The sequence below is a fragment of the Mytilus trossulus genome, chromosome 4 (genome assembly GCF_036588685.1).
Source record: "Mytilus trossulus isolate FHL-02 chromosome 4, PNRI_Mtr1.1.1.hap1, whole genome shotgun sequence".
Taxonomy (NCBI): domain Eukaryota; kingdom Metazoa; phylum Mollusca; class Bivalvia; order Mytilida; family Mytilidae; genus Mytilus; species Mytilus trossulus.
In genome coordinates, this window is record NC_086376.1 from 60,798,682 (window position 1) to 60,810,540 (window position 11,859).

The 11,859-nt window shown below is 32.0% G+C and overlaps 1 protein-coding gene across 1 annotated transcript; it reads right to left on the reverse strand.

Moving 5' to 3' along the window:
* Window positions 1–1,406: 1,406 nt before the first annotated feature.
* On the reverse strand, window positions 1,407–8,175 carry LOC134715673 (mytilin-3-like). Its single transcript, XM_063578010.1, has 4 exons — window positions 8,053–8,175; window positions 5,408–5,481; window positions 4,432–4,690; window positions 1,407–3,789 (listed from the first exon to the last, which is right to left on the reverse strand). Exons 2-4 carry the CDS (start codon window positions 5,463–5,465, stop codon window positions 3,585–3,587), a joined length of 522 nt encoding a protein of 173 aa, XP_063434080.1. The 5' UTR covers window positions 5,466–5,481; window positions 8,053–8,175; the 3' UTR covers window positions 1,407–3,584.
* Between the last annotated feature and the right edge of the window lie 3,684 nt (window positions 8,176–11,859).

An 11,859-nucleotide genomic window follows, 5' to 3' on the forward strand; every position in this document is an offset into this window, starting at 1 on the left:
CGTTTTTTATTTGTGAAGTTGATACTGAATATTTATAACTAGGTCGACGGAATATTTGTAACAAGGTCTTGGTATCTTCTGATGAACTTTTTTTTTAGAAGAAGGATGAGACGTGCTTTGTTATAACCCTGGCTCATCAACTTTCTACTCTGACAATGGTGACATTTTATAAAGTCTGAGTAGTAGTTTCAAGCTCTTGAATACCTTATGAGTTTTGAAATGATATCACATATACAGGTGAAGTTGTTAGAAATAGAATGTCAACATGGAAATGAAACAAAAAGCAATCTTTTTACAGGCGAAAACGATGATCAACACATATTTTACCTTTAAAATGAAGTAAAATAACCCTACGAATATCCAATGGCACGTGCTCGCTATTTTTTGGGGATAATTTAGACGATTTTGTATTTTGAAAATCAAAATTGAGAATTTGTGTCAAATCTATGAACATGCGATGCAAAATTTTACCGAATATCGTCAGAAGTGATTAACGGATATTGAAAATCTTTCGTCTTATATTTTTCTTCCTCCTTTGTAGCGGCTTTTGATCATATTAAAAAGGGTTCTATTATCGATACCTTCTTTTAGAACTGTCAGAATAATCTCTTACAAAACTCTAAGAGTCGGATAACAGTTCTACCTAAAAAAAAAAATGCTTCTCGGGAAGAAAAACCATTTGCACAAAACATGCCTGATATATAGTTTATGAAATATTTTTAACAATAAAAACAAACCTTCCTTCAATATACAGCCACTACAGCGCGTACTTTATTCGGATTCGTTGATTTCCTTTTCTTCTACTCTATCATATTTTTGCAAAAGCAGGATAATAACCTTATAGAGATCGAGGTCATCTGAGGCTATATACTATATAGTGTCATGTTCAATATTTGTCACAATATCAATCACCTGTCTAATATACAGGTAACTGTCACATTTACAGGTAATTGTCTTAATTTTATTCGTTTATATGCAGTTCTTATGTTTTCCTAGTTTGAAGATGTTAAACGAAAAGAAAAACGCTTGCATTTTTTATTCATTTTCTAGTACATTTTATTTGTTAAATTCCCATTTTAATCACATGCAAATGGGTCGTTGGATTAAACATTTTCATTTGTTATGCAGTCCTGCATCGAGTTTACGGGCATATAAACTGGAAAAGTTATGTTTTATTTAAAACTTTGAAAAAAATAGTGTTTTTTTCTCCAAATCTAATATCCTTATCCTAAATAATAAATGACAGCATGTGGAAGTACGCACGAAAAGGTTATGTAAATTGATATACCAATGGAAGATTCAAACTCCTTAGTCGAAACAAAGCTGACAATACTATGGCAATAAAAAAAGAGACAAAATACATAATAAAAAACTAAAGACAAGATGATAATATATATAACAAGAAGTTTTAATAATTTATCCTTTATTCTTCATGCAAGGAATTAGTATAATGTGGTAGTGAATTATCTACAGAACTGACTTTAAGCCAAATAAATAAAAAATCTTTTAATATAAATTAACAATCATGCAAGATACTTCTGTAATCTAAAAACAATATCAATGATAAAAAAAAATACACATAATGGAAAATGAATCAAAGTTGCAGTAAGAAGTCCGGTTATAAACTGTTAATACTCATGGTTATAAATACTCTGTTTATGTCCCAATATCATCCCGAACCACTCAAGTCAGACCAAGGCGTGGCTGCTGAGGTCTGAAATGGTACCGAGGTATGAGAATATAATTAATGTCCTAATTTTTCGACGCAAAACTACTATTCATCATACATTTCTTATTCTGTTTTTGATTAATGAAGATGATTTCCTTTAATATTTTTCAAGTCTTTTTTTAAAAGTATTGATAGTTTTTAAAGTTTAAAACAACACGCTCGTATTTAAGTTTTATTTTACTTAAAGTTTGATTGAGCGTGAAGCTGACAACATAATCAGTCACTGTTGTAGACTTAATGAATCTGGCGGTAAAACGTAGTAGTAATAACAACGAACAGCTGTTACATAATAACAAAGGTATAACTGTCAGCCATTATAGTAAAGAACAGGGCTGATATGCATAAAACAACTCCATTTAAAATATTCAATCGTAGTAACAATTTATCATAGGACATGTAGAAAAATCCGTCCGTTCGGAACAAGTCTTAATCTTATTCTAAGTAGTTGTATGCACATCAGTCCAGATAATTGTTCAACGTATGAGAAAAATGAAACGATATCAAACTTAACAATGAATATAACAACAGATTAACAGAGGAATTTACAACATACATGAAAATACAATATGAAAATATATAACAATCTACACATTCAACAATTTAAAATAAACTTTCAACAAACAAAACATAATACAGGTTCTAATGACGATATCTTTGTAGATTTTGTTAATTAGTTATTTTTTTTTTAAAGTTTAGTTTATTCATTTACATTCGTTACTTTGTTAAATTTCTGTTAGTAAAGGTATTTAGTCTACAACAACTAAATGAAATTGGTAATCACAACTGTTGATTACGCAAACTTCTTCAAGCTTATATTACTGTACGAGATACATACATCTTATCGCTAATCCAGACTGACCCGGGAATCTGCGCCGCTTGAAATTATGACATCATACAACAATCACTTTTCCATTGTGGCGTCAAATATTTTGTATTATGACGTCAAAATAATACGGGATCATTTGTGATGTCCAGTAAAAGCGGACAAATAGCGATAAGGTGTATTAAGCAAACGTGCTTTCGTTTAAGTGTTTTGCAACTATGTTTATAGTTTAAAATTATTGAATTTTGTAAAAGTGTTTTGAAAATTGATTAAATGCCATTTTAAAAGTGTAATTTGATCAACTATAATTAAAAACCTTAGTAAATATTAGAATTTAAGAACTGACAAAAAATAATTATTTATTAAAAAAATGTTTGTTTATGGTTGGATGAGCGGTTATCTCGTACAAGTAGGAATGCAATCAACTGTAAAATAATAAATGTACATGGTTAAACCAACACTCATTGTAATAATTTATGGCACATATGAAAAATAGCACTATGTATATTAATGTTAATCTCAATTACTTATTGTCAACATAATATCTCGGTCTCATTAATTTGAATGTAAGTAGAAGCTGCCAGGTGTTGACTGTTTTCTGCTTATGAAGCAGCAACCATATATGTGTTGTACATGTAGTACACATAGTTATCACACAACAGTGATATGAAGCAGCAACCATAAATGTATTGTACATGTAGTACACACAGTTATCACACAACAGTGATATGAAGCAGCAACCATATATGTATTGTACATGTAGTACACACAGTTATCACACAACAGTGATATGAAGCAGCAACCATAAATGTATTGTACATGTAGTACACACAGTAATCACACAACAGTGATATGAAGCAGCAACCATAAATGTATTGTACATGTAGTACACACAGTAATCACACAACAGTGACTGTTTGTGTTATCGCCATACTGGGATGTATGCAAGTAGTATTATGTAGCCGTGTTATAATGTTTCCCCAAAAAGTATATGAGTATACAACATTGGTGTATCATGAAATAATGAAAACCTTAACCTAACATGCTGAATAGTCCTTTTGCGAATTTAGGAACACCCTTTGAATATGTAACTTTTCCTCCTTTTAATCCTGGACCACTCTGACTCATAACAAATTCACCATTATTACCGCCACCTAATGTTCCTCCCCAGGCAAAACCTCTTCCGTTTCCGGTTCCACTTGAAAATGACATCCCTCCTCCGTTTCCGCTTTTACTTCTGTATAAGAATAAAACGCTGATCTAAAGATTTTTTTTATTTGCATAATTTTGTTCGTTTAATTATTAAAGGATAATACAGATATTCGGTTTGATGTCCAATAACCAAGAGATTTTTTCAATTAAATCAAGGTATGATTACATCTCTCAAACGGCAGACGAAGCTTGCAGTTATTTTTTAGCACCTTCCTGTTGCATACAAGTATCAACCACATCAATAATTGGCAATTCCTCACTGAGTAGAACTGTGAAATTAAAATGTTATGTAATCCTTATTTTAATGAATGTTGAAGGAGAAACTATTTGAAATTTTACTTTCTTTATCGATCAAAGTTTTTGTTTCCGAAGGGCCTTTGCATAAATATATATCACAGTCCTTAAACTGATAACTCCGGTAAACTTTATTTATGTATTGTTCTTTTTAAAATGAATCATAAAAATACCTGTTTGCTCTTTCAAAGCATCTGATTGTTTAACTTAAGATTTCAACAGAAATGATGTTGCTAGTTGTTCAGATGTTGTTGTTTTTGTGTGGAAATATTTATTTTTTGGTGTGAATCCATGTGTAGCTTTAAATAAGCTATTTATATCTTTTAATGTGTCTTACTTATATTATCGCGTGTTGAATCTTATATTTTCATACCTAAATGCTATTCCTTGCCCGTTGTCAACTTTGAACGTTTTCTTAGAACCAGGAGCTAGATCACTGAAATCAATGGTTTTGAAGGCAGTTTTTTTCCCATTTAACCCTGGAAATGGAAACAATGGCGGGAAACCTGGATAACTTTTAAGCGGTGATATCTTAGGCTGCTGAAAACTCATAAGTTGGTTGAATGTCTTCATAAAATCCGCCATAAATTTATTTCTATTGAATGCATTGTATGACGGCTGGCCAAAGAAAGCTAAAACAAAATGAGTAAAATCATAATCAAACCAATTGTAAGCAACATAGTTGTATTTTATGTGTATAAGAAAGGATAAAGTAGGTTTCTATAAAAGCTAAATTTCAGAATGTGTTATAACATTTTAAGATTCCATGCGACAATGATATCAGCTTTCTTTACATATTTAAATTCATGTTTAGAAGTGAATAAAACCAAGTATTATCAAACGCTAGAAATATGTTAGCCAGCTTGGAAAACAGGTTTAATCCACCATTTTCTACATAAGAAAATGCCTGTTCTAAGTTATGAATTTTATAGCAGATGTTATCCATTTGTTTGGTGAGTTTGAGATTTTGATTTTGTCATTTGGTTAGTAAACAAAAACAAATTTGCGGACAGTTCTATTGCATATTGTTTAATATTTTCTGACTACAAATGTTTAAAGTTAACGTCAATTTTATTGCTGCAGATGAATTTTTATGTTAAGAATATAAGTACCAAGAAATTTAGACTTTTCTTTTCCATTCTTAAGTTACTGATTCATTGTAAATACCAATATCTCTTTTTTTTTTATATAATTACATGCATCAGCCTATTAACAGGTGCATGCAAATAACAATTTTCTTTATTTGGTTGATATGCAAGTAAAGTTTGCAACTATCAAATTTACGATTAATGCCTAAAACAGGAACTATATCAAGTAATTTTCCAAATTTAAAATATTTCAATACTTACCGAAATGTTTGGCATTCACAACCTGAATGATCACAATAAGGATAATCCCTTTCAACATTTTGTAACTTGTATGTCTGAAAAATAAAACAGAAAATCCATATGGTCAAATCCTCACATAGATGTGGTCAGCTTTGTGGTTCGCGTAATGACGAAATAAATCACTGGGCTTCTACAGAAGAAATATTTCATCGGATAGACAGTTGACGCCTACGCTTTATAGTTGACGCTTAATAATTACACTTGATGGGTTCAACGTTATGATTTTATTGACAGTAAGTATGTCCATAAACTACCATAAAACAAACACATAACAACAAAAAGTGCAGGCTGTAAATATTTACAAAATAAAAAAGGGACTTATTAGCAGTATCTTAAAAACCAACACCTACATAAATTATTCATATTTTTGGCCTTTTTTGATATTTTCTTAGTAAACAAATCGAATCATTTTGTTAATTTGTGTTTCTCAGTTGATTTGTCAGCATCGCCTTTGTTTCCGGGTAAAAATTCAAATTGTTACTATACATCCCTTTATTCTGTATTGGTGTTATTTCAGTACATGTATGTTTTCTTAAATGAACCGGATTCTGAAAAGAACAGCATATTCGTCTGAAGAAAAGTGATATGCACGTGCCTTTACATGTGTTTACTTATGATAAAACGTTTGATATACATTTTTTTTTGGTGTAAGTACATGTTATTAAACACATTGTTTTCTCTCGAAAAAGAACACAACACATTTACTTTCTGATGCAGTTTTGATTGGACCCGGCCGCAGAATATAGAGATATAGCGCGCCCGTTGCCGCAAAACAAATTGAAAATGCGAAGACAAAAATAAAGGTACCATTCCTTGCATGTTCAACCGAATTTCAAAAAATTAATTGTAATAATTTTTTTTTTTAACTAATTCAAGAATTAAAATATCGAAAAAAATGATTTGTGACAGAACAACTCCGAGGATGTTAGCATATGCTACACGTATTCAATAATTAATGCGTTGTTCGGTCCCAGATTGAACATTTTTCTATATTTGAATTCTAGAATTAGTGATTCTATAAATAGTATCGAAAAAATAGAGGTATTTTACCTCTTAAAATCTTATACTAATAAGTCTGATGTCTATGTTGTATGACTAATTATAAGTCATACCGATCATTTCCCTGTTGTTTGTTTATTTTCATAGTAATGTAAACATTGTGTTCTTTTTTTCAGATTATTTGACAGTTATTGCAATCAATTAACTATGTTTTGTACACAGTAAACATACCACGAATATACATTTTGGTACAAATAAAACTGCATTGTTTACTTAATAGTTTTTTTGTTTGAGTTATTGTCTGAAATGCAGAAGTCAGCGAGTAATAAATGGTTGATTATAATGCTCACAAAGAGAAAATAGGGAACATTGAAACTCAGCTGTTAAATGTGCTATTAAATTCTGATATCCATTCTGTGCCCAAAAGGATAAGATTTGGGTGTTGTTCTTAAACAGAGACCGAACTGCTTTGGCTTTACATTGGAAATGTATACAAATCTAAACGCCCCGTTTGGTTGAAACATCATAAAGGAGAGATTCTGATTTAGAAATATGTTAACTTCTTAAAGATATATATGACAATTTTTATCTCATGGTTATTTTCATTCCTTGCCACCACCTTTTTATATAATAATAACCGAAATAATACTAAAATTCTATAAAATTGAAAAGTTTTACATTGATTTTACACTTTAATAATTTAATTTTGGATGTAACACGTCTTCTGATTGGCTGACGTTATTTTGTTATGAGCTACGCGCGTTATTCAGTGTGCACCAAATTTTTTATATTATTTCTTGATAGACAGAAAAAATATTACAGTCATTCCTTAAATAGGCTTATGTATCTTAAACTCAATTTATAAGCAAAATATAGTAGTAAGAACTTGTAGTTCTTGTTCTAATAGTTTAGTAATGTTTAAACCAGTATTCGGGTCTAGCTGGGACTATTGTACTAATATTCTTATAGTATAATAGTCCCCTGGTCAGCTAGAAAAAAATATTGCTTTTACAACAAAAGGAAGTTTTTAACGACCTTGACTGGCTATACAGCCCTTGCACGGTCGGTATTGCTTTTATAATTGTTCATTTCATAATAAATTGAAACCGAGTTTTGTCTATATACCATAAGCACGAGTAATAAATTGAGAACAAACATTTTTAAGTCATACCTTGAATTTTAACATATTTATCTCGGTTAGCATCGTTTGAAAGAATTGTTTGAGTCTTTGTTTAATATTCAGCAACAATTTTCACAAGAAAACCTTTTAATCATGGCGTAATTCATACTTAAATGTAAAGAACTTTCGAGTTATTTGTACTCATATGTTGATAAGTCAATAGTTTATTTCAACTCGTAATAGATTTTGTCAAAAGAACCGTTATTCCGTTGCGTATTCTTAATAATCTGCATGACTTTAATTTGATTCTATGGCCAAATTTATTGTATCCGTTAAACAAAAGTGACGAAAGTGATACATCAATTCAAAAGTTAATCAAATGACAGCATCTACCTCCTAATATATGAATTTGGTATTAAATGGTATATGAGAAATACAAATGAACCAACACCCCTTGTAAAAGGACTGTTTGTCCGTTATACCTTACCTTTCTGAATTAATATCACGTACGTCCTTTACAACTATGAAGATAATAATGCACTGCAGATGTTTTTAATGTAGCATCGTGGCATGTATCTTCATTAAGTGGATGACAATCTAGCTCCACCTATAGGTATGATTAGAATAATTAAACAGGACCATATCCGTCTGTTAATTCACTATCATAGGTGTCAAATGACATATTTAATATGATTGTTATAGCATCATAATTACAAATCTTAGTCTAATATATATATTGACAAGTTATGCGATAATACATTTAGAGGTAATTGTCTTTTATGTGTCTTGCTAATAGTTTTGGTTATCATTGTGGTGATATTAAAATTAACGGTACTAATTTTCTTGCACCAGATGCGCATTTCGACAATACATGTCTCTTCAGTGATGCTCGTGGCCAAAATATCTGAAATCCAAAGCTTATATAAAAAGATGTAAATATGTATAAATACTTTGTTTCCTGAAAGAAAATAAAGTACAAATGTACATGTTTGTTAATCTGAATATGATTCTTTTGAAGTTGTTGTGTTGTTTGATTGCTGACTTTTTTTAATAATTTAGTTCCATACAGTGATAACAATGATAAAGACGAGGTTAAAGGACAGCCACTGACTTATGTCACTGATTATGTCAACATTTATATATAAATAATTTGTTTCCTGAAAGAAATTAAAGTACAAATTAATGTACATGTTTGTTAATCTGAATACATATATCTTTTGAAGCTGTTGTGTTGTTTTATTGCTGTCAAAAATGCTTGTGTTTAAATAATTAAGTTGCATATAGCATTAAAAGAATAAAAACTTGGTCAAAGGGACAGTCTCTGATTTATGTCACCAATGCGCAACAATTATTTCGTTTAATGTATATCTATAATGCTCAAACAACCATATACTGCTTTTTAAATATTGTTGAAGTGTTTGTTTTAAAAACACAACCATCAAAACTTTTTTCTACAGAATTAATACTTTTTGTTTGTTGCATCGGTAAGCAAACTATACCTCCTTGTTCAATATGTGCAATGTTATTTTTGACATTGATGATAATTTGTTCTGTCCAAGAATATATTTCAGTGTTGTCCGTAAATCAATATGAAAATGTAATTTGTCCGCATTTAATGATTTACTGGTAATAAGAAATGACCAGGAGGTGCTACCGTGACACAGCTGATATATAAAATATACACGTCGTCTAAACGCATCTATATTCAACATACTTGTTGTACGCTGCTCTCGGGAATGGTTTGGGTAGATACATATTATTTTTGTAATAATTGTTTAATTTTGAGACCTTGAGTTTTTAAAATAATATTGAGTGTAAAAATTAAAATCAAAATTATTACGAAGTCCGAATTTTTGGGTGAAACGGCGGCATGCTCGTAATTCTGCCCTAGTTGGAAACAAGTACTTTATTTCGCATGGATGACGGTTGATGCATAAAAATACAGCAAAAGACCCCGCAGTCGCCCGTATTTTATTTATAGTTCATGCAAACCTCTGTGGTCACAACATTTAAAATTGCCACAATAATCTCAGAGGAGCAGCTAAATAAGCAATCTGTCTTAGAAGATATACATATAGTATCATGGAAGTAATATTACTTCCATGATAAAATTAACTAAAATTGAAATAAGCAATGAACTTGATGTATAAAGAAGACACTATTAATGTAGTTTGGGGTTTACTACAACGCATTTGATCAAATGATCCTCTTCGTGTGCTTTTTTGCATCTGCATGAAATACTTGCCACTGAACTTTAAAAAAGCATTGATCGATTTATTTGTAACAGTCATTTATCTGTATGAAATACTTGTCAAGGAACTTTAAACAAGCATCTATCAATCAATATGTGTACTAACTATGCTTCTGCATGAAATACTTGCAACTGAACAGTAAATAAAAAGCATTTACCAATCTACATGTGTTAGAACTATGCATCTGCATGAAATACTTGCACTGAACTGTAAAAAAGCATTTATCAATCTATTTGTGTATTAGTCTTGCATCTGCATGAAACACTTGCCACTGAACTGTAAAAAAAGCATTTATCAAACTATTTGTAACAGTCATGCATCTGCATGAAAAACATGCCACTGAACTTTGAACAAGAATCTATCAATATATATGTGTAATAAGTATGCATCTGCATGAAATAATTGCCACTGAACTGTAAAAAACATTAACCAATCTATATGTGTAATAACTATTCATATGCATGGATTACTTGCCACTGAACTGTAAAAAAAACATTTAACAATCTATTTGTAACAGCCATGCATCTGCATGAAACACTTGTCACTGAACTTTAAACAAGCATCTATCAATCAATATGTGTAAGAATTACGCATCTGCATGAAATACTTGCCACTGAACTGTAAAAAAGCAATTATTAATATATTTGTAACAGTCATGCATCTGCATAAAACACTTGCCACTGAACTTTAAACAGGCATCTATCCAATATATGTGTAATAAGTATGCATCTGCATGAAATACTTGCCACTGAACCGTAAAACTAAATCATTTATCAATCTATTTGTGTAACATTCATGCATTTGCATGAAATACTTGCCAATGAACAGTAAAACAGCATTTATCAATCTATTCGTGTAAAGCCTCGGTCACACTTTACCGGATAGCTCGAACGGACGCCTAACGGATAACTTTTTTTCAATCCGTTCATGTCCGTTAGATGTCCGTTCTTATCCGTTAGACGTCCGTCCATACTCGTTGCATGTCCGTTAACATTTTATACGTCGACGTCCGATGTGTCCGGTGGAAATTTTTGAGCATTTTCAAAACTTTGTTCATCCGTTTTATCCGGTACGCTTCCGTTAGGTGTCCGTTTTATGCGGTACTCGTCCGTTGGATGTACGTTCGACATCCATTCTGTCCGGTACGTGTCCGTTTCTCGTAAGTTTTATATCTGGTGTGTGTCCGTTATGCATCCGTTAAGCCTCGGTCACACCTTACCGGATAGCTCGAACGGACGCCTAACGGATAACTTTTTTTCAATCCGTTCATGTCCGTTAGACGTCCGTTCTTATCCGTTAGTCGTCCGTCCATATCCGTTGCATGGCCGTTAAGCATCCGTTTGATCCGTTGACGTCCGTTCTGTCCGGAGGAAAATTTTGGGCATGTTCAAAACTTTGAACGGACGTCCAACGGATAAAATTTCCGTTGAACGTCTGTTAGGCGTCCGTTTTGTACGGTACTCGTTCGTTTAGTATCCGTTACGTGTCCGTTATGCATCAGTTGGAGATCCGGTAGACCAATTCACCAACGGACGTCTACCGGGCGCCTAACGGACGCCTAACGGATAAAACGGATGTGAAATGGACATTAACGGAAAGATAACGAATAAAACGGATGCCTACCGGATGTAAAACAGACAAATGCCAATTGAAATTTCGCATGGTTTATTGACTTTAATTTTTAGATGGTTTATTGCCTTTAATTATCAGATTATTTTGTTCATCTGTTTTATCCGTTACGCTTCCGTTAGGTGTCCGTTTTATCCGCTACACGTCCGTTGGATGTATGTTCGACGTCCGTTCTGTCCGTTACGTATCCGTTTCACGTACGTTCAATGTCCGTTGTGTGTCCGTTAGGCATTCGTTACATGTCCGTTAGTACACCAACGGACTCCCAACGGATAAAAACTTTGTCAACGGATAACTTTTTTTTATCCGTTAGGCGTCCGTTCGATCTATCCGTTAAGGTGTGACCAAGGCTTTACACGTCCGTTTTATTCGGTAAGTACATCAACGGACCCAACGGATAACATTTTTGTCAA

What these genes read in the sequence shown, in the direction of transcription:
- LOC134715673 (XM_063578010.1), bottom strand. Translation starts at nt 5,465, where the DNA reads ATGTTGAAAGGGATTATCCTTATTGTGATCATTCAGGTTGTGAATGCC. An exon ending in TGTGAATGCCAAACATTTCG is followed by an intron (nt 4,691 to 5,407) that starts GTAAGTATTGAA and finishes ATTTTGTTTTAG; the next exon opens with CTTTCTTTGGCCAGCCGTCA. An exon ending in GGGCAAGGAATAGCATTTAG is followed by an intron (nt 3,790 to 4,431) that starts GTATGAAAATAT and finishes ATTCTTATACAG; the next exon opens with AAGTAAAAGCGGAAACGGAG.